The following is a 25,738-nucleotide window of genomic DNA, read 5'->3' as shown; positions in this document are numbered from 1 at the left end:
GTAGCGATCCCACCAGCAAGTAAACTTTGTATTTGCCTTCTCCTTCCTCCACAGCATCCCAGCACCAAGCGATTGCCTCCTTCCGCTTGTCAGCTTGCTGCCATGGGGCAGGAGACCACCAGGGCTGAGTGCCACTGAGCTGCCCATTTCTCTCTGGGGAGGGCAACTGCCGAGGCTTGCCCCTTGGTCCACATTTATACCCGCTCAGCTGCCAAATGTGTTTGTGGCATCACATTCAACCCACAGACCATGGCAGCAGCTGGGGAGGCATCACCATCACACCCTCAGCCCCCACAAAGGGGGGGGGGTGCAGCTCAGCACCCAAAACACGCTCCCCCAAGTTGTGTCTATATCTGTGAAGGCCACACTGGACACACAAGGGGGCAGGAGGGGGACATTTTTTAGCCCAGGGACTGCATTTCCCTCCACATAACACTAGTCAAATGCACAAATGAACAGAGCAGTGAAAGCAAGCCTTATCTTTGCTGTTCAAGGAATGACATGCAGAGAGAAAGTTAGCATCTCAGTAAAAAAGCACTTTTCCACCAATCAATCAACCAATCATTTATTGTATTTCATCTGGAAAACTATTTAATAGATATTATTTTTTATTAAAATCTTGGAATGTGTTTGAACTGTGTTTGAGTTTTAGCGCTGCATTGGCAACAACAACAACCTTCTCAAAACTGTAAGCATCCCAAAAGGAGCTGGGACTCAAGTCTGAATGAGCTTACATGGCTGGAGTGAGCCAATCTGAAGGATGCATTAGGCTAAGACAATCAAAAGTAAGTAGGAACATGGGAGGCTGCTTTCAGACCCTTGGACCATTTGGCTCAAATGTAGCATAATCTACACTCATTGCCAGCAGTGGTTTCAGGCAAGAGTCTCCCAACCCCACCTGGAGGTGCCAGAGGACGGAACCTGGAACCTGCTGCTTTGCAGGGAAGGCGCTCTAACGCTCAGTATGGCCTTTACAGTGTAGTATGCTACAGAAGTTCCTATATAACATGCACAGTCAACCATAAGGCTACCCTGCCCCAATATATACGGTCAAATAGACATGAAATGCAAAACCAATTTTCTGACACAGAATCGTGGTAGGGCTCTGTGACTCAGTGGTTTTCCTTTTATTCACCTGCAAAATAAGAAAAAGTAGTTTGGGCCAACATGAGTCGATTCAGAACTCACCAATTCCATTTTGTCAGGCCAGCTCAAAAGATGGCAGTACCCAGGGTGTGTCTATCCTGTGTGGCTCCTCCTCTCCCTCCCAGCGAGAGGAATGGAGAGCCAGCAGCTCCCCTGATCAGGTCATTTAAGCACACATGGCATTTTACAGCTCTCACCCCTATAGATTATTAATTTCCATTTTGCTGGTGGGAGAGATGAGGCACAGATGATTTCCCAAGGCCGTCCATTGAGGATTTGAACCCGCCTTGCAGGAACACACACAAACACAACATGATCCATTGGGTCTCGCTGTTATGTGGTCATGGCAGGAACCGTGGCTCTGAGCTGGATACGAAGACTGCATATATGTAAATGGAAAGGGCACCGATACAGAGGACCTGCAACAATACGTGGTAACGTGGAACACTTCTGTTCAGGGTTCTAGCAAGCCAGTTACCCCATCTGCCAGGATACTCCATTCCATTCCACCCACCCCACCTCGCTCAACAGTTTAGCATCTTGTAGTCACCAGGGATAGACAAATCAGCCATTTTCAGGTCTCTCTGTTGTTGTTTTCCTATCTTCAGTTTTCCACATTTCCACAGCAATTTCTTTTTTAAAAAATCATGAAAATTTCTCAACACTTTAATGTGAATTTCTCCTAATAAACACTTTTTTAAAATGCAGCTTTGACTTACATGCACATTTTTGCCAGCTATCTTCACTAATACATTTTTACGTAGTTTTCCCCAATATATGTATTTTTGTAAACATTTTTGGGTTGAGCTTCTGTCTTAAGGCGATTTACACACAGTTAAAAACACAAAAGCAACAAGTGCATTTAGAAGATTAATACCATGGCGAAGACCCATTTATCCAGCTGGGAAAGGCTGCTGGAACAAAAATACCTTTGACTCTTTCCAGGAAGTGCAGATAATGAGTGTTTGTTGTATCTTGAGGGGAAAGCTATTCCATACGACAGCAGCAGCCGCACTAAAAGCCCTGCTCAGAGTTTCTGCAGAGCGGGCTTCTGAAATCTTCGGAACTTGCAAGAGAAACTCTCCTGCAGACTGCAGCCACCTTCTGGGTGTATAAGGGATAAGGCAGTCTCTCAGGTAAGCTGGTCCCAAGCTGTAGAGGAACTTTCAAGTCAGTATCAACACCTTGAACTTGGCTCGTTAGCAAACTGACAGCGATGCAAACCCCGTAAACAAGGCAAATATGCCCCAACAAGCAACCAAGTCACGGTGTTCTGCACCAGCAGAAGTGCCCAGATCAATCCCAAGGTAGAGCACACTGTAATGTCAGTATATTTAGGATACATCATGTTTAAACTATTGTGGTGAAGCTGGGGTTGCCTTTGTTCATGTGGTTTCAGATCTCCTGAGACATCCACGAGAGCTAGAAATTTTGTTCTTTTCCTTAGAAGCTGGTGAGGATGGCATGCTTTGTGTAACCTAGAAGTATTTTAAGAAAGTGATCGTACTGCATCAAAGCCGGGCATACAGGCTCTTAGTCCTTTCTGAGCCAACCACTTCTGTGTTTCCAAACACAGGGGAGGCGGGGAGAAGTCCCACACTTTATGAAGAAATTGCACAATTCGCAAGTAAGTCGCCAATTAGCTGCCCACACAAGTAACCTTTTGTGTTCCTGAAGCCGACTTTCCCTACAATGGAGCCACTTGTAAAGCGAAACGCTCAAGTCTCAGCTGCAAGAAAAAGGGGGGCAGGAAATCCCCAAGCAAACCATGAATTGCAGCCAAAGCGAAACATATTTCAGGGCAGACAGAAACATCCTTCTTTGTAGCAAGAAAAAAACCCCAAACCTACAACTTTATTGGTACTGATTTCCAAATGCTGAGGATTGCACAGAACAAGAGACATATGATAATAAATGGAAGGATGTGGGGGAGAAACTCCAGATGTTTTGGACTACCGCCTCATCAGCCCCAGCCCAAACATGAGGACAGGACTAGTCTCGGAAAGGCTGCTGGAGAGGAACGGCTTAGGAGGCAATCTATTTGAGAGTTCTCTTGCACAAGTCCTGCTGAAGCGGAACGGCGCTGAGCCCTGTTGTTCTGGAATGAGGCCCTCTGCTCAAAGGGCTCATTTGAAGGCGTTGATCAAGGGGACCCCCCGCGCAGGGAGCTCCTGGTGCAGCTGGCGGAAGAGCATGGCACACTGGTTCCTCTCCTGGGCCTTGCCAAGGCTGTGGAAGAGCCTGGCCTGGAGATAAAGGACATCTCGGAGCTGCTCTTTACAGTCCACCTTGGCAAAATAGGTTTTGGCTTCGTTGAGGTTCAGGATAGCTGACTCCAGAGCTGTCGAAAAAGAGCAAAGTTTTTCTTCTCCTGCTTAAACATTTGTCTTGTTTGTTTCATAAAATCCATATATTGCCCAACTGTTAAAAAAACACCCCCCTCCTCAAAGATCAAACAGTGAAATATATTAAAATACAGTTGATTAAATAGATTATAAAGGCAGCTGTCTATCTGGGCCTTCGGGATTCTGCCTGAGCCAAGCCTCCACCAGCCACGCCTCTCCTTGGCCCTGCTCCGTCCCCTTCCCATATCACTTCCCTGGCTGGACTGTGTCCCTGGGCGGAGGACGGAGGGTGGTGTGTGTACCCAAGGGATGCCCTTGAAGGCCTGTGCCTCTTGGGCTGAGTCCTCCCACCCGCAATATATCATTCCGCTCGCATGCCTATGGAATAGAGATGGGGAGGTGCATGGAGAATTCTTACCTTCCGCCTTCTTCTGGGGAGGGTAGGAGGCAGCAGAGGCGACCTGGCACTTGGCCACCAGGAAGATGGCGGCTCCTTTGTCCAGCACTGCCCCGTGAGCCAGGATGGGCTCAATCGCCATGTGCAAAATGCTCAGCGCTTGCTCGGGAATGCCAAGGATTAGCTGGAAGGGAAGCGGGAGCCCCCAAATGTCAGGCAGAGATCATCACCTCCTGGTTTAGATTTCGCTTTGCTGAATTAGGTATTGTGTAGAAGTTAAAACGGGGTTTGGGGAACTTGTGACTCTCCCAGATGTGAGTGGAGTACAATTCCCACCATCCCCAATGGTTGGCTGTGCTGGCCGGGACTGATGGGATTTGGAGTCCCAATTGCAGATTATGTTGGTGAACGGCTGTTTTAGATCCCACATCCCAAGGTCATTCACTAAGCCCAAGTACAGTAGAATGAAATAAATGCCTATTATCCCCCCTTTTGTTATAATTATTATAGATTTATATACATAAAAATATATATTTATTTACAGATAAAAATAAGAACCCCTGAAAACATAGAGCAATCATCTTAAAACAATTAAACACTGATAAATGTATTAAACTTATATGGTAAGTTTTACCATTTCTTTTTGTGCATCAAATTTTAAACTGCAAGCCTCTTGGGGCGAGGGGCTGTCCCCTTACGGCACAATGATAGAACTGCATAAAGGAGCAGGAGGAACAAAGCAGGTACTGCTTGTGCCAAATATACCTGGGAGAAAGCCAAGTTGAGGATGGTTTCAGAGGCCAAGTACTGGAGGCGGTATTCCTGGGACAGAGCCAGTGCCTGGAGCAGGACGGGCAGAGCTATTGTGTGGCACAGAGACCTCCAGTAGAGCTCAGCAATGGACAGGAGGACACTAAGTCATGCAGGGGGGAGCAAGGAAAGAAATACAACAGTGTGCGTAAGTAGAGGAGCAGGAAAACCCAACTCTTAGGAACGTAGGAAGCTACTACCTATCAAGTCAGACCACTGGTCCCAATTGTCAAGTATGGCAGCAGTGGCTCTTCAGGGTTTCATAGAGCCACAGAATTTTAGAGTTGGAAGGGGCCCAAAGGGTCATAATAATAATAATAACATTATTTATACCCCGCCCATCTGGCTAGGTTTCCCCAGCCACTCTGGGCTGCTTCCAACACAATATTAAATAACAATAATGAATCAAACGTTAAAAGCTTCCCTTAAACAGGGCTGCCTTCAGATGTCGCCTAAAAGTCTGGTAGTTGTTGTTCTCTTTGACATCTGGTGGAAGGGTGTTCCACAGGGCAGGTGCCACCACCGAGAAGGCCCTCTGCCGGGTTCCCTGTAACTTGGCTTCTCACAGTGAGGGAACCACAGAAGGTCCTCGGCGCTGGACCTCAGTGTCCCGGCTGAATGATGGGGGTGGAGACACTCCTTCAGATATACAGGACCGAGGCCGTTTAGGGCTTTAAAGGTCAGCACCAACACTTTGAATTGTGCTCAGAAACTGGAGTCCAACCCGCTACAATACAGGAGATGCAGTCAAAGAATCCACGACAGATGGCCCATCCAACCTCTGCTTAAAAACCTCCAATGAAAGAGAGTCTACAAATTCCAAGGTAGTCCGTTCCACTGTCGAACAGCTCCTACCAGCAGAAAGTTCTTCCTGAGGTTCAGTTGGAGCTTGAAGCCATTGGTTCAGATCCCACCCTCTGGAGAAGGAGAAAACAAGCCTGCTCCATCCTCCATGTGACAGCCCTTCAGATATCCCCTCTCCTCTTCTCCAGGCTAAACATACCCAATTCCCTCAACCGTTCTTCATAAGGCTTGGATTCCAGATCCTTGACCATCCTGGTCACCCTCCTTTACATACCTTCCAGCTTCTCAGCTGGGAACTGGACACAGGACTCCAGGCTGGGTCTGACCAAGGCAGGATAGAGTGGTGCTATTAGTTCCCTTGATCTAGACCAGTGCTTCACAAACCTGGGTCCCCAGCCATGTTGGACTGCAACTCCCATCATCCTTGACCACTGGTCCAGCCAGCTAGGGATGATGGGAGTTGTAGTCCAACAACAGCTGGGGACCCACATTTGAGAAGCACTGGTCTAGACACTATACTTTCAGAGAGGGACATACCTATTCCTACCTAGGGATGCTGGGAACGGAATCTGGGACCTTCTGCCTACAAAGCAGGTGCTTTACTACTGAGCCACAGGCCCTGCCCAGCACTTGAAGCTGGCATTATAGCCCCAGCCCTTCTTGCAGGAAACGGAGAGAATAAAACAGAGGAAGCAGTGTGAAAGGAAGCACACTACAAGATATCTGAAGTGATTTACAACCAGAATTTTAAAAAATGCATATATATGCACAAGCATTTTATTCTTATTTTTAAAATAAATAAATAAATAAAATATAAATAAAATAAAAGTCTGAAGTGAATTACAAGCAGAGTAAAAAAATAAATAAATACATGGGCATGTTTATAATGTAATCAAAATACTGGTGCTGCCCAGGAAAGCAAGAGATTATTTGTTAGTGCTGAAATGAGGGCTGCCCTGATACCAGGTGGGCCTCCCTGGGGAGAGCATTCTGCATGCGGGGAGCTGCTACAGGAAAGCCCTGTGAGCTTCCCCCAGGCCCACGCAAGAGGCCCAGCAGGACCCCCAGCCTCACCCCATGGCTGCAGGGCTCTTAGAAGGCTCCCAGGGAAACTCGCTTACCTGATCACCATCTCGGTGTTCTTAATTTTCTGGCAGTGAATCAGGAGCTTCTGCAGGAGTTTGTGCGCCTCAGACATTTGATTCTGTGCTTTAAGCAGGATGGCTTTTCTGGAAGACAGAATCCCAGGAGCCCCCAAAATGGAGTCTGAAGCACGTCCAATTTGCAGTGGTTTCAAGTGCTCAAAATCTCTTCCCTCAAAATCAAAGGGATGTCAAAGTGATTATTTTTGGCTGGATCAAGTGTAAGATTTTATTTACTTGTATCCCACATTTTAGCACCTTACTGTCACCAGCTACTAAAAACAATAACCAAATAAATAAATGAATTCCTCATGTTCTTTTAAAAATTTCTGAGAATTTAAATTTCTGTGGTTTAATTTACGTTTAAAATTTTGTATATTGTCTGGGGTTTTTTCATAGTAAGCAGCTTTTTATCATAGTAAGCAGCTTTGAGACCTAGATAATGAAAAGCAGGATATAATTTTTCAAAATAAAATACAGACTTATAATAGTTTAATGCAAAGAATCAGACTTTTCAAAAAGGGGGAGTTAGAAATTGTTTGCTTTCCCTCTGTTTATGGGCTCACGGGTGGCATCCTGCCCTAACCAGAGCATTCACACTGCGGGCGCAGAGCAGCATGGTGTGCAGAATGCAGCTTGCTCAGATGCTGCGGAGGGAGGGAGGGGGGCACGCAGAGGGGCAGGAAGGCCCAGACCCAATCTCTGGCATTGGCTGGCAAGCGAGGAAAGACTGCCTGAGCTCCAGAAGAGCTGCTGCCAGCCAGAGAAGACAATACTTGGCTAGGTAGACAAATAGTAGAACTTGCTCCATCTAGCTCAGTCATACATACACTGACTGGCAGCAGCTCTCCAGGGTTTCCCACAGGCGTCTTGTGCAGCTTCACCTGGAGACGCCAGGGATGGAACCTGGAACCTTTTGCACACAGAGTAGGTGGTCTGCCACAGATCTGTGGCCTTGCCTATAGGGAATAAGGAAGCATCCCAGTTATGTTTCTCTCTCTTCTTAAAAGAAGCAAGTTTTTCCAAGCTCCTAGGGCTGTACGATGGGTAGTGAAACATCCAGCACTGGCAGTCCATGCACTCAATGGCTGAGGGCCAATGAGGCTTTTCCCAACTCATGCGGTAAAGCATTACTAATGCATGTACAAAACGTCTTATGTATATTTTTTATTTTTATTTTCTGCAGTGTAACAGTGGGAAAAGCTAGCACAAGTAGAAAGAAAGAAAGAGGAATACAATGCCTTATCCCACAGGCATTTTAATCCCATGTTAATGCTAATCCCTTTTCAAGGGGACATCAGAAGAGGCCCTTGTTCCTGCAGGTGTGTGATCTCTTACCTGTAAACCCCCTCGGTGCTATTCAGGGCTGTAATCCCAGCCACCAGGGAGCCAGCAACATGGTACTTGCCATCGTTCATAGCTCTGTCAAACTGGATCTTCTGCTCAAACAGCATCCACAGCTGGACAAGAACATTTCCGGATCAGGTTAAAAAGAAACAGGGCAGGAGTCTTACTTACACACACGCCTCCTCATAAATATATGACATGCCAACATCATATAGGTATATATTTTACAGAGGTACTAACATTTCAGGTTCTGCTTTCTTTGGCCTGACACAAATCAAAGGGTGCTGTAGCCAAGATGGCCATGACAGAACCCAGAGGATGGAGTGCTTGCTTTAGCAGACTGGGTCAGGTATTCTTATCCTCCAGGATGCAGTCGTCTGGCGTTACCGGTGTCACGTCCATGCATCTGGAAGTCCTTCCCGATATTCCTGGATCAGGTGGCATCCCTTTTCCAGTTCACTCATCCCTGCAGTCCCCTCCCTGTCCCTTCACTGAAGGGAGTCTTTCGTCCAAGTCCTTTGCTTAACCATGTGCTGCGTGGAAAAGGACTTCCTCTTGCCTGCCCTGAATCTCATGCCAATCACCTTCCCTGGAGGACCAAGGAGAGGAGGAGGAGGAGAATCACTTTTCTTTCTTCACACCATGCATAATGGCATCACTTGCCGCCTTCTCTCTAAACCAGGGCAGAGGAACCTGTGGCTCCTCCAGATGTTGCTGGATTGCACCTCCCACCTTCCCTGAGCGCTGGCCACGCTGGCAGGGGCTGGAGGGAGATGGGAGCCCAACAGCATCAGAGAGGCACCATGTTAGCCTTTTTTCATCAGGTGAGCTGCTCCAAATCCCTGGTCACATTTTGGGTAGGGTTTTACTTTTCACCTTTTCCGTTCGTCTTTCCCCAGCTGTACATTAACCTTTTTGAGATGTGGGAACCAGAACTGTTCTCACTCAAGTCTGCAGAGAGCTTCCTCCAGGTGAAGCATGGGAATTTAAGAGGTTAAGAAGCCCCCCCTCCCCATCCTGGACACAGCACTGTTCAGAAATGCTACCCAAAGCAAGCTGAGAGTGCTTCTTCTTCCTCTTCTTCTTCATCCCTATGTCATAAAAAGGCAAGTCTCTGCTCCCAAGGAGCTTACAGTCCAAACATTGGGCCTCACCTGTGCATGCTGACTGTTGGGAGGAAATCTCTCTTTCAGGTGCTTCAGTATTTCAGAGGCTGCTGTAAAATAGCCCTGACACAAACATACACAGAAAGACAAGACTGAAGTAAATGTTCAAGAAATTGGTTCTCAAAATAGAAACCTTGATGTCTATAGGAACTCCAAGAAAAATATAAGATTTGGGGAACAATCCTGCTAAGGCTAAGTGCCTTTAAGTCACATTGATTTCAACACAAGTGAGAACTCTCTCACTGAAAGAGCCCTAAAAGGACTTGCCTTTGACTGGACTCTGTGCTTGACTATTTATTTGATTTCTTTTTTATTTCCTAACCTGCCTTTTTGCCATGGTACACAAAGGAGTTTACAAGAAAAATAGAAAATATAAAATGCCCCAAAATGAAACAGCCTGAAAATAAATAACTGATTAACACACCATTAACTGATTTGAAGAACAGGTTTGTTTGTTTTTTCTTTTCACAGTATGGCCTACTTTGTCAGATGCAGAAATGAAAAACTTAAAATGGTTTTACCCAAGCAGGAGCTGTAGAACCTTCTGGGACCTGGGAACTATTCTCCATTAGACTCACTTTTTCAGGTGGAACCCCCAAAGCACATCATGGCTATACTTGGGCAGTCATGGAAAGCTATCAAACATACGACACTTGCATGAGTATCCAACCAGAGAGTTCACTTGACAAGGGGACTCCACAATGGGCAAGTGTCATCAATTTGCTGACGCCAAGGTGGTGGTCTGATGGGAGCTGCTCTTTCCCAGAATGGGAAACCGAGAACCCAGCCACATCTTGGAAGTGGGCACCATCCCCTGGTGTCCTGCATGGACTGTGCAACAGCTGAATTGATTGGTGGGTGGGATAGTAGTGCCACAAGGAGAAAAAGCAACCCTACTGGATGAGGTGGGAAGGGGGTGGGGGCCTAGGGATAATTGAAAAGGTCTGGAAGTCTGACAGACAAGGGAGGCAAGCAAGCATGCTCACAGCAGATTCAAACGATACCCTGAATATATATTATTAGACATTATCTTAGGGCTACCATACGTCCCGACAACATTTGCGCTCAACAACTTTCGGGGTGTCCTGGTTTTTACTTTTTGAAATATGACAACCCTACAGTATCTATACTTATAGCAGCCCCCATTCACCAATTGGCCCTCGGGTGGATTGCAAGGCCATCACAACTAAAATCAAAACAAGACTTTTACTAAAATTGTAACACAGTCATACCTTGGGTTACAGACGATTCGGGTTGCACGATTCCGGGTTGCACACCGCGCCGAACCCAGAAGTACCGGAATGGGTAACTTCCGGGTTTCGGCGCTTGTGCATGCGCAGAAGTGCTAAATCACTCTTTGCGCATAAGCGCCGAATCGCAACCCGTGAGTGCACAGACACAGCGCTGCGGGTTGCGGACGCTGCGGGTTGCGAACGTGCTTCACGCATGGATCATGTTCGCAACCCAAGCGTCCACTGTATTAAAACCCACAGAACGAAGCAATAACAGTATTAACAGAACAGCAAAAGGCTGGTGAAAAAAACTGAGCAGTGAGGAGAAGCCCAGGGGGTGACAGATAATTCCTAGGTCTCTGAGCCTTTTAGAACCAAAGTGCTGCTTCAGGGGAAGAGTGACCTCTCCCTCCAGCCTCCAGGAAGAAAAAGAACTGCCAGTTATAGAGCAAATACTGCGTGGAACCAGAGCATGCAGTCACACACACACACACACACACCACCCACCTGCTCCGCGTGTAGTTCTGCCAGGTGGCACAGCACCACAGCAAACGATTCGGTGTTGTTCTGCTGCACACCCACGTTCACGGCCTCCAGGCTGTTCATGCTCAGCAACATCTGGGCCTGTTGGAGGGCCATGGTGCTAAGGCAAGAGGAAGATTGAGCGCTGAAGGATGCTAGCCACAGACCCAGCACCACAGGCTATGTGAAGAAGCATCTCATGTACTTTGCAGTAAAAAATAAAATAAAATCTTTTGCCAGCAATTTTTTTTTTTTAAAAAAAATATTTTTTGCATGTTCCCTTTTTATTTTATTTTATTTTATTTTTGCAGAGCTTATTTCAGTTCTGCTGGTTGTGGGGATGGCATAGAAACTTTGTAGGGCAATGAATCCTTGCTTCTAACAGCTAGAGATCTTCTCCAGCATTCCCTCAAACTGCTGAGGTTTAGTAGGGACATGTGAGATCTGCAACAGAATGTTGCAGCATGGGGTGCTGCCACCCGGTGCTCTTGGATACTCCATCCCACCCACCCAGGCCAAATTAATCAGCATTCCATCGCCACTGATCATGTTCAGTTCTTTGGGACTTCCCTGTAGGTTCACTGCATCTTCTTCTAGCAAAGTCAAGTTGTACATATACTGAATACAATAAGTTGGATTGAGCTGTTTTTTGTCTTCTCCCACCTGAAGCTGTTTCCCCCCTGGAGCGTGTGGGCCTGCTGTGCAGCCCTGGTGCGACCTACGGCAAGAGGGAGACATCCTGCAACAGGGAGCAGATGAAGCCTCTGGGGCCGCCAACTGTATTCAGATTTTTGGTACTTCTGCAGCTGATGGGGTTCTGCCAAGCCTGCTGGTCAATCTTTCCCGTGCACGAGTGGTGCCACAATGGTTACATATGCAGCAGCACTCACAGCTTGAACACTGGAAATAGAAGGAATGGGCAGATGCAAGTAATAGACTACATGGAATTGGCAGAAATGACTGGCAGAATCCGAGACCTGGGAGAAGAAGCGGTGGAAGAGGACTGGAAGAAGTTTAAGAACTACCTGCAGAAACACTGTAAAGTGTATGAATGTTAAAATGATGTTGGATATGAAATAATATGGCATCAGTGGTACAGTGTTAAAAAATATGCAAAAAATGTAATAGAAAAGGGGTGGAAAAATAAGGTTATATTATGTCAAAAGTAAACAATATGTTAAAGGTGTTGAATTATAAGGAGGAAAGATTGGAGACATAATAGAAGCGATTATAATAATTAGAAATGAGTTTTGAAGGAAGGTAAGGACTTGCTGTATTTGATTGGACAAAGAGGAACACAAAAAAGGGAGGTGCGAGGAGGTCAAGAAAGAAAGCTTTGTAAATGTGAGTTTAAAAACTGGAGTTTTTGTTTTTAATTTTCTTTTTTATTCTTTGTTCTTTAATCAGTCTGTGTTGTTTTTGTTGTTTTATGTTATTCTGATGTTTTCTTTGTTTTGTGGAAAAATAAATAAATATATTTTTTTAAAAAAGGAAATAGAAGGAATGGTTGCCCACAAGCTTCCGGGGTTTTAGAATTTTTATTTTTGCACCCACCCATTTTAGAAACTTTTGTTTTTAACCGACAGCAGAGATTGCCAGGAAGCCTAAGTCTGTGGCCAATACCACATTCAGCAGCCTTTCCCCATTCCTGCAGAATCAGGGCATGTGGCAGGCAGGCACAAGCGGATGGATAAGAGTCTGCTCTACCTGCGACCGTACAGTCTCCAAATGGCCGTCTTCTGGGCAATGCTGATGTCAATGAGTTCGGACAAGCTGTGTTTCCAGTGCAAGAGGTCGGAGTCCTTTAAGGCGCCCATTAGCTTGCTGGCAGTCTTCCCCGCAAAAGCTCTTTGCTGAACCAAGGACTGGATCCCCAGGGAAGCTAAATACTAGGAGAAAGGAACAAAATAAACAAAGTCACAGAATTTGAAAAGGGAAGCAATTAGTCAACGAGAGCCCCAAGCAAACGACAAGAGCCAAGCTCACAGGGCCAGAGTTTGGAGAAGGGATGCAGCTCAGCGGCAGAGTGCCTGCAGGAAGTCCCAGGTTTAGTCCCTGGCATTTCCAAGGACAAGGTGTGTTTGGGGGAGCAACTGCGAAGAGGGTGCTTTTGGGTGTGTCACCCCAGTTACAGAACCTTCTCCCAGGGAGGGCTGCAGCCAAGCATCCAATGTATTTTTTAAAAAGGGAAATCTGCTGTGATTGCCCTTTACAATTGTAAAAACTGCAGTTTTGCTTATTGCTAACAGCCCTTAACACATTTAATCCAAGGGCTGCGTAAAATGGTTATAATGACAAAGGAATGGATAAATAAGGGTGGGAGAGACATACTGGCAATCCGAAATAGACGGCTTTCTTCACAGAGTGCTCCAAGAGCACACAGCTGTCCGACCTTTTCTGCTCCAAGATGTACAGCCAGCTCTGGAAAGTGAAGAGTTAAGGGGGGAATGAATGTTGCATAATAGTTTAAATCAGTCTTTCATAACTTGGTACCTTCTAGAGGCTTAGGAGTACAGCATGTGCTGCCTGGAGCCAACGGGAGATGTAGTCCAAAACATTAGGAGGACACCAGGTAGGGAAGGCTGGTCCACAGACACAATAGAGGAGAAATAGATTCTCCTCTTTTATAGATGCCTGCAAACTGCCTTTCAGGAGTCAAGCATGCCAAAAGTGAGCCTCACATTAAGAATGGATGCCAGTGGACCACAAATCAATGGGACCCCACAAAGTTATGGTCATAGGTTTTGACAGTGGTTGATGCTGCTTCTGATGTTTCACAGCTTTAAAGTTTTTATTCTGCCATTGAGGCAGGCATCTTCTCTCTCAGATTGGTGCCATTAAAGGGGAAGGAAAACCTATAGAAGCCAAGGCATTTGCCAGTAAAGATTAAACTCCTACAGGCATTTAAGCTCCCAGTGCAGTGTTCAAATGGTTAAGGAATACAGATTAAGCCAAAGAATGCTTTTACACAGCCAGACTTGTTACGGCCAGAGCCAGCTGGAGGCCAAGAATCAGCTTTAAAACCTAACAAGTCAATTGTTTTCTTCGTTTCCTTTTTTAAACTAGATGAAACATGGGCTGGATGGAAACAACAGATCACAATTTTAAGCCGTTTAGTAAAACCAGCCAAGATTTTTGCAGACCTGCAGCCTGTCCGATCCTCAGAGTTTATGGCAAATAGGAACGGCATCTGTGAAGGCACCAGTAATGGAAAGGAAGTGAGCAACAGTTCTGTCACACCAGCTGAAAGCTTCCATCATCTTACCAGGCAATGCTGCAGGCAGACGTGGTCATTGGACTCCTGAGCGATCCGGATAGCTTCCTGAAGGGCGAGCTCAGCCTGCTGGCTACAGTCAAAGGAAATAGAGAGGTAGCCAAGAATCTCTTCATGCAGACTCATCCAACAATGAGATGTTACAGGCAGGGAGGTGAAAAAACCCAGGGATCTGTTAGGAGCAGGGCCTGGAACTGTCAGGGGCCAAAAAGATCATATCCCATTGTTGATTCCCCACCCCGCCCAGTGGACTTCAGGGTTAGCAATAAGCAGAATCTTGATGCTAAGAGCTGGGGGGGGGGGGAAGCACTTCTGATCCACAGTACACTCTGGGACCTTTGCACGGAAATGCAACCACAGTGCAAGGGGTCAGCTCTGGAAGGCAGAAGCAGAGTGGTAGCAACAGCAGCTGGGAAAATAGGCCAAGGGACCGGCTGGATATGTCTGTGTGGAGATCAGCATAAAGAGAGAGAAGACAATCCCTCTTCCCCCACTGGCACGCTGAGGTCCCCCTTCTCCCTCCTTGGCTCATTGAAAAAGTGGCTGGCTCTCAAGTCTTGCTGGGGGGCTCAGGGGGTGAGTTGTGCATCGGGTTTTAGAGAAACGTTCAGTCTCAGTTGATTCATTTTCAGCACAGCAAGGAAATGAACAAGTGAGCGAGATAACCACTTCCTTTGTGTTAAAAACGTTTCATCCATTACTGGAATGACAAAGTTCAGGAAACATCCTTGATCAAAGCAATCCCGTCAGTTGCTGTTTATTTGTATAACCACATTTCATATCAATTTTTTTGATATTATTGAATGAAACTCAGTAAGTTTGGGTTGCATCGAGCTAGGCCATGCTCACTGTGGAACCACAGAAATCAAAGGAGTCAAGTCAAAGTCTATTCATTCAATGGGCCCACTCAAAGGCTGACTTCACTGAACAAATCATGTTATTCATGTTTCCCTCCATTAAAATGCTGGTGATGACCATCTTTCCAATTTCCTATTACTATTTTATTCTTTACCATCATCTTATCACTACAATTTTTAGTTTATTTTGTTTTATTTGTTTGCAGTTACCATTACCGCTAAGGAAGGGAACTATAAGAGCCTACCATATTGCATACCTGACCTCCCCGGAACCCCCTTGTGCAAACATCCTTACCTTCTGAAGGTGGCATGCTGAGAGGGCCTTCTTCCCCTCCCCCCAAAAGGCAGAGAGCTTTTAAGTGCTCCACCTTGCTTACCAGGCAAGTGCTGCTCAGCAAAGGGGCTCTGAGATGCCCTCGCGAGATCTTATGGGACCATCTTGAGTTCACATGAGATCTCTCAGAGGGAAAGCAGCAATGTGACAGATGTGGGGGGGGGAGATAAGATCTCATGCCAATTTGTGCAGCAGGAGGAACACAAAGCAACTCACTAGTGACCAAAGCGGCAGTGCAGCGCAGCCAAGTTGAGAGCTGCGTATCTCAGGCTCCGCCCGCAGCCTTCATCGCCGTTGCTTTTGCTTTCTGCGCCGGTGAGAATCAAGCGGTCAAAGTAGTGAAGGAGACTGTGTGTTGAACTGAAGACATCTTGGACCCGAAGGCCGTTCAAGTAGCTTAAATAATGCTGGAAGTGAAAACAGCAGCAAACAGCAGCTTGTGAGTGATCAGAGGCAACTGCAATGGCCACATTGAACACAGATTTAGCGCACAGTAATTTGGTGAAAGGTTGTGAGGTCACCCAATGATAAATCTAGGGGCCATGAGGCCAAGAATCTGGTGGGCTAATTTCAAAGCACAGTATTTTCCACTTTCCTTATCACTGCAGTCCCCAACCACGTGCTCCTCTTTTTCCTGCCCATTCCCTCTTTCTCAATTTCCAACCCCCTCCTTCTCTCAGCATTCTGTACCAATTCCCATTGCTTTCCCAGGTGCCCTACCTTTCCTAGCTGCTAATTTGTTGACACATTCTTCTTTTCTGTATGCCCTCCTTTAGAAACAAGGCACCTCAACCAAAGACAGCTATGCTGTCTGACCTGCCTAGGACATACTAGCTCAGCCAATGATGGTCAGAGATGTCACTAAAACTGTTACCAGTGCTACCAACACCAAACTGCTGAGTGTGCTACAGTACAGATTACACCAGACTGCCTAGGTGGGGGGAAACCAAACCAAACCAAACCAAACTTACCGCTTCAGCAAAATCTGGGTTAAATTTTAACAAGCTGTTCAACTCCTTTTGCAAAGATGCTGGGGAGAGAGCTTTGGTCTCATCATTTTTCAATAAAGATGCCTGGAATTAAATTAAAAACCTGTCACTTGAGCAAGCAGACAAAGACAAGCATGAATTTGCTGGGATTAAAAACCATTTAATTTTATTATCACCACAGCAACAGAATCCCTTCCATATCAGGAAGAAAAAGGTGGTTGACAGCATGTTTACAAATTACCATGGAGAGATTTAGCCAAAGCTTCGTTAGGCTACACTCAAAAGAGAGGCTCTTGCTAATTTGATTACGAGAGATGAAAAGCATGCTTAAGGGATTCAAGCAAGAATGGCTCTCAAACATACCTTTCATTCTAGCATCCAGATGTCAATGCAACTGGCTGGGATCCAAAGCCCTTTGAAATTGTCAATTACATCAACAATATATTTTATTTTAAAAACCGTTTCAGAATTCCAACAGAGTGAATAGGTATTAAGGTGTGAGGAAACAGGACAGACCTCACATGGCATTTTAAAGACACTAAGAATGGAGCATGTCTGGGAATAACCAGGTGCCACCATGGAAAAGCCCCCCTCCCCAGAAGCCACACCTTTAGCTCACCCGATGGGCAGGTTTAAGAATAACTATTAACATACCTGTTGAGAGAGGAAGTATTCTGCTTGCTTCTGTGACAGCGGGCCATTGCAAGATATTTCTTCCTCCCTTGAGACAGAGCAAAAGACCCACTGTGAAATTCCTTCAGAATTCTAGCCTGCTAATAATTACAAAACCACCTTACCCCAAGGCTACCAAAGAGGCTGAAATGGCTTTTCAATATGCTCAGCCTATTGAATCATAAATGAAGAAGTCCTGGGGGGGGTGTCAAACACTACTTCTGGCCTGAACCACTCACTCACTCATTTTCAGCCCCTCATTTGCAATATGGGTGTAATATTGACTACCTCCGTGTCTTCCCAGGGTTGTTGTAAAAAAGATTGAGATAATGTGCCTTAAGGAGTGGGGGGAGCTGGAAAATGAGCTTAGAGATACAGCACGTTTTGCATGAGGAAGATCCTACATTCAATTCCTGGCATTTTCTGTTAGAAGGATCTAGTCACAGATGATGGGAGATACCTTTTCTCAAGATTCTGGATGGATTTGCTGTGCCAAATAATGGTTCCTCATTATCTTGGAAAAAAGGGACAAGTGAGGTGCCACAGGTTCTGTCCTGGGCCTGTTGCTGTCCAATATCCTTATAAACAACTTTGAAGGAATTGAAGGGATGCTCATCAAATGTGCAGATAACACAAAGCTGGGAGGGGTAGCTAATGCCACAGAAGACAGAATTGGGATTCAATATGGCCTTAGCAGATTGGAGAATTCGGCCCAAACTAACAAAATGCGTTTCAATTGGGACAATGTAAGGTTCTACACTTGGGCAGGAAGAACCAGCTGCACAAATATAAGATGGGTGATATCTGGCCTACCAGTAGTACCTGTGAAAAGGATCTAGGGGTCTTAGTATACCACAAGCTTCACGTGAGTCAACAGTGTAATGCAGCAGCAAAAAGGTTGCATTAACTGAAGGTTGCATTAACTGAAGTCAAGTCTAATGTTTTAATCAAGGTTCTAGGTTGCATTAACTGAAGTCAAGTCTAATGTTCTAATCAAGGGAAATTATAGTCCTGCTCTATTTTCCCTTGGTCAAACCACAGCTGGAGTACTGTGTCCAGTTCTGGGCGCCACAATTTAAGAAGAGTATGGACAAGCTACAATATGTGCAGAGGAGGGCAACCAAGGTGATCAAGGGTCTGGAAACCAAGCCTAATGAGGAACAGTTGAAGGAATTGGGTTTGTTTAGTCTAAGTGTGAGATGAGATATGATAGCCATCTTCAAATATCTAAAGGGCTATCACATGGCGCATGCAGCAAGCTTGTTTTCTTCCGCTCTGGAGGCTACGGCACGAACAAGTTACAAGAAAGAAGATTCCAACTAAACACCAGGAAGAACTTTCTGACAGTAAGAGCTGTTTGACAGTGGAACAGACTCCCATGAGAGGTGGCTGACTCTCCTTCCTTGGAGATTTGAAAGCAGGGATTGGATGGCCATTTATCATGTATGATTTAGTTGAAATTCCTGCACTGCAGGTGGTTGGACTAGATGACCCTCAGAATCCCTTTCAACTCTACAGTCCTATGATTCATATGGCTGTGCTGGCAGCAGCTGATGAGAACTGTAGCCTAAGACATCTGGGAGGACACCAAGCTGACAAAAGCTGCTGGAAGGATTTATTTATCAAAGCAGGGCAGACCCAAGTTTTAGGAACAAATCTTAGAAGCTTACCTGAGAGGCCCATCAAATTCATCTTTCTCCATCTTCCCTTCCAGCTCCCCACAGTGGGTCAGTTCCATCTCAGTCTCGTCTCCTCCGCTTTTCTTCTCATCATTTTGGAAGTACTGCTGAAGAGCCGTGTAAAGCTTGTACACTTGGCTGAATGAGAGCTTGTTGTATGCCAGGATCATGTGGCGCAGGAACAAGCCTACACAGAGAGGGAGGAGGGATCTGTTTCTTGGAGTGTACAGTGGTGCCTCGCAAGACGAAATTAATCCGTTCCGTGAGGCTCTTCGTATAGCGGTTTTTTCGTCTTGCAAAGCAAGCCCATTGACAGCTTAGCGGATTAGCGCTATTAGCGGCTTAGCGGCTTTTAGCGGATCAGCTGTTAAGCGGCATATCAGCGGATCAGCTGATAAGCGGCTTAGGAAAAGGGGGGGAAAAGGGGGGAAACCCGCAGGAACTCGCAAGACATTTCGTCTTGCGAAGCAAGCCCATAGGGAAATTCGTTTTGCGAAGCGCCTCCAAAACGGAAAACCCTTTCGTCTAGCGGGTTTTCCGTCTTGCGAGGCGTTCGTCTTGCGGGGCCCCACTGTATTAAGATGTCTTGATCTCCATCAAATCCTGCAGTACCCACATAACACCACTATGGGGAGCCAGTCCTTATAACCAAGATAAGCATACTCCATGCTAAAAAAATTTTTAATCACATGCCCAAATAAACTCTAATTTTGCACTCTGGATGAATGCTGCAATTTAAGCAAAGCAAATCCACTTTGTTTTGCATAGCTTGTTCTGGTCATGAATAGTGCTTAGGAGCTCAGTGGCTCACTTAACGTGCAACTCCAATCACTAGAAACCATATTCAACCATACCATTGGCTTCTGAGATTTTAACTGACATTTCCCATCCACTTTTCTGTATATCTTCACAGGCGTAAGGATCAGAAACTAGTACAGACTCAACTCATAGAGAACTGAATTCTTTGCTCTCCAGTTTTCCTTTACTCCCACAGACTTTCAGCAAATGTATAAACCCACCCATTCCTTTCTGACCTCTCTGCTAGCCACTCCTTTTATAGAAGAGTTTCCCTAAGACAGTAAAGAATTCTCAGATCTCCTCATCTCAAACCAAAAGGCTTCTTTTTCCTCTTTCTCCCTCACACACAGTTTCCTCCATGGTCTCCACTAGTGAAAACATAAATGAAAGGCTGCTTCTCACCTGACAAAAATTGGCACACTGAAGTCACTAATCAAAACCATGTTTTGTGCAACGTGCAGGTATTGGGAAACTGCACCTTGCTGGAGTTTTAAGAAACTTATCAGTGCAAAATATAATCAGATGTGATAAGCTACACATATAACTCTGTGTAATGTTAGAAACAGCTTTACCTTGCAAATAGGAGGAAAGTGAGAGAAGCCCTGCTTTCTTTCCCCTGCCCAGGAAGAAGAGGTGAGCACTGTGGGCCCAGGACTCTGGCAGCCCCTAAGGATAAAGAGAGGCTCTCCAAGGTTTTTATATAATAAATGATACAGTACCTACAACGCTGGTTTTGTGAACTTCTGGTTCTGTTCCACTGAATGCCTCCGAAAGATCATCAAAGAATTGTTCCATATCTTTCAACTCCCCTCCTGCCATTAGCTTTATTCTGCAAGTGATGCCACCACACAGAGAGTCAGATCATGTCCATCCAGCCCAGTTCTGCCTACTCACTTTGGCTGAAGCTCTCCGGGAGTCTCAGGCACAGGCCCTTCCCATCACTTGCTACCTGATCATCTCAACGGGACATGTCCTGGACTGAACCTGGGACCTTATGCATGCAAACCATATGATAGTCCACCAAGCTATTGTCCTCTCCCCAAAGAATAATGTGGGGAAAGGGGCAGGGGGCAGCATTCATTTAGAAACTGGCATTAAAATTAGATCAATCTGGAATTTCATTACATTACTATTATTATTATTATTATTATTATTATTTTAAGAATTATGTGCCAAAGAACAGGGCCAGAAACAGACACGGTTAAAAACAACCAACTCAACAATCTGTATAATTTTCTGTGTATACAGAGCACTTGGACGAGGATACTAAAATACTAGAAATGACACCATTCCATGATGCTACTCTGTTAGTTTTTTGGGGGATTTATAGGTAGACATGTTCTCCACACCTTAAAACTCTACAAGCAAGCACTTGCAAAGAGAGCTTTAGGTTGTTGTTTTTTTTAAAGTAAATGACTTTAAAAAACAAACAAACTAGATGTTATACAAATCTGTAGCCAGGATCCAAAGAACTACATAATTAATTCTATTATTAGAACTTTTTAAACAGTATTCTGAAAGTGAGTGACTTCCAAAAGAATTTTTGATATGACATGACGGCAGTGATGTCTGTTTTCCCAAGACCATCCCACAGAACATGTGCCCACCAGAACCCTCAGAGTAGCTATTTAGCTCCTCAACAATATGTCATTTTCTCCCAACAGTGGCCAAAATAAATTTTATAAGTCAATGTTCTAATCCTTATTTTTATTTGCCCAAGGGGAGATCATTCTGGGGGAGGGAGATTTCAGCTGGAACATATGTGGTGTGACTCCCCTCCCATAAGGCTTTTCTATAAAGGTTATACAAAGTCCTATATAAACAAATGCAACTGCTTCAAATTTTTAAAGAACAGGATATAAGCGATGTCTGGAGTGAGCTAAACCCATCATACATATTCATAGTGAGTTCTAAATTCCAAGTGCCTAATCTGATGTAGCCAAAGAAGAACCATTCTTGCGTTAATTAGTATTTATTGTTGTGTATTAATCGCCTTCTAAAAATGTCCCAGTTCAATGTAGAAAATATAACAAAAACATTTAAAAACAACAGATTACTTTAAATATAATACAAAATTAGTACATATGGCGGAGACCTATTCATTCAACTGGGACAGCTTGAGAGAGTGGAAGGCTGTCAGGGCTTGCCAGGCGTTTTTGGCCCTTGGCCTTTAAGTAGGCCTTCACTCCAGACCAACAGGCAATGGCTCCTGAGGAGACCACAACTGGACATTGTCTGGAGACTCCAGCTGTGGGAGGAGGTAGGAGCACTTTCCATTAGCTGTCTGGTGGAAGAGAGGGAACCCTATTGCTGTGCCTTACGCAGAATCCAGAGGAGGGAATAGGCTGGATGCCTAAACAAGGCGCTTCTACAGAGATTGGATATGGTTCTTGCTTCCCCACTGGAAGCTTTCTTCAGGCTGGGCCTAGACAGAGCCCCCTGTCAAACACCTGGAGGGGCATTGTTGTTGTTGTTGTTGTTTATAGTCGTTTAGTCGTGTCCGACTCTTCGTGACCCCATGGACCAGAGAACGCCAGGCACTCCTGTCCTCCACTGCCCCCCGCAGCTTGGTCAGACTCATGCTGGTAACCTCGAAAACACTATCCAACCATCTCGTCCTCTGTCGCCCCCTTCTCCTTGGGCCCTCCATCTTTCCCAACATCAGGGTCTTCTCCAGGGAGTCTTCTCTTCTCATGAGGTGGCCAAAGTACTGGAGCCTCAGCTTCACAAGAAGCCCTCAATTTCAGCCTGCCAAGAGTATTGCGGCAGAATAAACCTGCCCCCTGTTGGAGGAGAGCCTCCCCTGGAACCCTTAGGCAGCTCTAAGATCTGACTAGCTGGGATTTAGGACTGACTCCTGAACGAAATGAACTAGAAAAGGGAGAGGGAGGCTTGGACACTCTGAAGAAAGAACTACAGTGGTACCTCGGATTACGAACTTAATTCATTCCAGAGGTCCATTCTTAACCTGAAACCGTTCTTAACCTGAGGCAAGCTTTCACTAATGGGGCCTCCCACTGCCGCCAGCACGCAATTTCCGTTCTCACCCTGGGGCAAAGTTTGCAATCCGAGGTACTACTTCCGGGTCAGCAGAGTATGTAACCCGAAGTGTTTGTAACCCAAAGCATTTGTAACCCAAGGTAATACTGTACACTCAAGCAGACCCCTGAAGAAGAGGCATCATCAAGCTTGGGGAAACCCCTCACACCCATGGTTTGCAGAAGTACAAACTTCTGGGGGATGGGAGGGGGGAACCCTAAGGTGGGGGGAACTAAAAAGCAGTCCAATGAGGTTTGAGAATGCTGAGTGGCCATGCAATATTGACTATTAAGGGCAGGGAGAGAGGGAAAGACAGGAAAACTGGGCTGGAGAATTGATAGAATAGAGTTTCCTGGAAAATGGCTTTGTTGGCTTACTGCATATTGAACCAGAACATTCTGCACTGCCCTTTGGTTTGCCCACTTGTTTAAGCAGCCACATTAAAAGTCACTAAACCTACTACTACGTCAATTTATCATGTCCTTAACTACATACATGTTTAATTCTGCTTGAGAAGCATTCAAGGTTAAGAACTCTCATCTCAGTTATGCTTATGGAAAGAACAAATGAACTTACCTTATTTGAACAGAACTCGCTAAGTGTGGGCAGCATTCTTCAATAGCCTTAATCAAGCGAGACAGTGTCATATCAGGTCCCTAAATAAAGCGCATGGAGAAACACGAAATAGTTAACAGCAATTTCTAGTGGAATACAAAAGTAAACTGTACCAGCCCCAACATCTATAGCCATCTATACTACTACAGGAAAGAATGTGCCCATCTTTGCTTGTTGCACTTGCACTACAAGAATTCCCAAGCTGGGTAATGAAGGAAAGAAAAATAACGAATAGCTTCCTATGCATCCGAAGAACCCTACTGAAACTCCACCTTCCTTGCAGCTATGAAGGTGCAGCAGCCCTGTCTTCTTCACCTGGTCACTCTGGCACTGCCATCAAAGGCAGTCCTACTCCCAGTGCCCATTCACTGTATCTCCAGCGAAGAGGGGCCAGAAAACATAAGAAGAGAAGAGCACTGTCAGAGCTAAACAAAGGAAAACCCTGACACCTCTCGTGAAACCTAACCTACCTCACCGTGGTGTTGCGAGGGAGAGAGAACCACGCACACCACCTTGAGCTCCTTGGAAGAGGAAGGTGGTATAGCAATGCAGACAAAGAACAAACCGCAAGCTTTCGCCGACGACAGTCCGCACGGGCATGAATCTGATGCCCCCGTGTGTGTGTGTGTGTGTAGGGGTGTGTTGGAGAATAAGCGGCGAGGAGAGAGAGGAATTACTACACTTGATCTTAGCCAAAAGGCCGAGAAGTGTTTGATTATTATGGCCTATTTTTAAGATAAAAGGGAAATTCGTGGAAGGAATTTGAGTCGACCTTAGAAAAGGATTTAATATTTGTAAGAAAATTGGATAAATTTGGCTAAGTAATAAGAATTAAGTATTTCTTTAAATATATATATATATAATAATAATATGTAAAGGATGAGAGATATGAACTTGCTGAGCTAATTTAATTGAATTAGGATGTATGAAGGGGGGGTGGGGGGAGGTCAAGAACTGGGGTTAAGAAAGTAAGGATATGAAACTTTATATGTGTTGTCTTTGTCTGTGTGTGTGTGTTTGTGTTTATAAAATGTGAAAACTCAATAAAAATTTTATAAAAAAAAAAAAGAAAAAGAGGAGAGAGAGGAATTAAGTGCATGAGGGACAGAGCTGAACCCGCGTCCGGCCACAGCGTGGCCACTCCGCCCCCGCTTCCCCGCCCCACCTGCAGCAGAGGCAGCAGCAGCCGGTTGAGGCGCCGCCTCTCGAGCAGGCTGAGGTGCGGCCCGGCCCGGCCCAGCTCGCCGATCAGCACCAGCAGCGCCATCTTGTAGGGAGTGACCCAGTCCTTGGTGCCGAAGACGTTGGCGTGCACCACCCCGTTGGTCATCATGGGGTTGAAGTACAGGCTCTCGTGCACGCTGGCCATAGCGCCGCTCCCAGCCCAGCCGCGCAAACGCCGCCGTCACCCCGGCAACCGCGCCCTCCTCCCCAGCCGCCCCGGCGCCAAAAGCCAACCGGGAGCCAATCAGAGCGCGGCTCCAGTACGGCGTACTTCTGGGTTGGAGTGGAAACGCGGAGCGCGATGTCAAAGGTTCCGCGTTGGTTTGGTTCCACGTCATGGGGGGAAAAGGTAGGGTATGTAAGTAAATATAAAACCATAGCAGGGCTGTTCTGGCTTGGTCAGTTACACAGAATGGAAGAGCTAGCCGCTAGGCAAACCCACATTTATACCCGCTCAGCTGCCAAATGTGTTTGTGGCATCACGGTCAACCCACAGACCATGGCAGCAGCTGGGGAGGCATCTCCATCACACCCTCAGCCCCCACAATGGGGGGGGGGCGCAGCTCAGCAGCCAAAACACCCTTTAAGTGTTGCAACTTAAAGCGCAACCTGAATAAAATATGGCCTGCTGTGCTCCAGAGGTAGTATAATAATAATAATAATAATAATAATAATAATAATAACAACAACAATAATATGCCTTCATCTGACTAGATTGCCCCAGCCACTCTGGGCAGCTTCCGACAAATTATAAAACCACAGTAAAATATTAGCATCAGCTTCTTAGCTTTAGAGTAAGAAAACCAAGCATATAAGCATTGCCATTCCTCAGCCGAGTTGTATCCAAGGCATTGCAATGAGCGGTAAAGGTAAAGGTAAAGACCCCGAGCTGGCCACAGTGATACATGCGATGGTCACCTCCAGGCTTGGCTACTGTAATTTGCTCTACGCGGGGCTGCCCTTGAAGCTGTCCCAGAAACTCCAGCAGGTGCAGAATACTGCAGCGAGGCTCCTCACAGGGTCTCTGCCATGGGAGCATATTCATCCAGTGCTTTTCCAGCTGCATTGGATCCCGGTGGAGTGCAGGTTCAGATTTAAGGTGCTGGTTTTGCCTTTTAAAGCCCATCACGGCCTAGGACCCTCATACCTACAGAACCGCCTCTCCTGGTATGCCCCACGGAGGACCTTAAGGTCCGTATATAGCAACAGCCTAGAGGTCCCAGGCCCTAAGGAAGTTAGATTAGCCTCAACCAGAGCCAGGGCCTTTTCAACACTGGCTCCGGCCTGGTGGAATGCTCTGTCTCTTGAGACCAGGGCCCTGCAGGATCTGATCGCTTTCCGCAGGG

At 45.9% G+C, this 25,738-nt stretch overlaps 1 protein-coding gene and 1 long non-coding RNA gene across 3 annotated transcripts in view; one reads left to right on the top strand and one right to left on the bottom strand.

Moving 5' to 3' along the window:
- LOC307205073 overlaps positions 1-25,738 on the top strand; it is a 448,154-nt gene that overhangs the window by 83,573 nt on the left and 338,843 nt on the right. The window lies entirely within an intron of this gene.
- LOC307204747 (anaphase-promoting complex subunit 5) lies at positions 1,740-24,745 on the bottom strand. Of its 2 annotated transcripts, XM_079956641.1 has the most exons (17): positions 24,334-24,580; positions 23,130-23,209; positions 20,234-20,343; positions 18,708-18,903; positions 17,020-17,086; positions 16,348-16,449; positions 15,593-15,783; positions 14,177-14,258; positions 13,243-13,332; positions 12,619-12,800; positions 10,897-11,032; positions 9,146-9,220; positions 7,983-8,104; positions 6,624-6,731; positions 4,654-4,801; positions 3,910-4,072; positions 1,740-3,487 (listed from the first exon to the last, which is right to left on the bottom strand). In XM_079956641.1, exons 1-17 carry the CDS (start codon positions 24,535-24,537, stop codon positions 3,273-3,275), a joined length of 2,271 nt encoding a protein of 756 aa, XP_079812767.1. In that variant the 5' UTR covers positions 24,538-24,580; the 3' UTR covers positions 1,740-3,272. The 2 variants fall into 2 exon arrangements, with proteins under 2 accessions (XP_079812767.1, XP_079812766.1); XM_079956640.1 differs by lacking the exons at positions 20,234-20,343; positions 23,130-23,209 and having other exon boundaries at positions 24,334-24,745.

This window comes from Podarcis cretensis, assembly GCF_951804945.1.
Source record: "Podarcis cretensis genome assembly, chromosome: 16".
NCBI lineage: Eukaryota > Metazoa > Chordata > Lepidosauria > Squamata > Lacertidae > Podarcis > Podarcis cretensis.
This window is presented reverse-complemented; position numbering and strand designations above follow the sequence as displayed.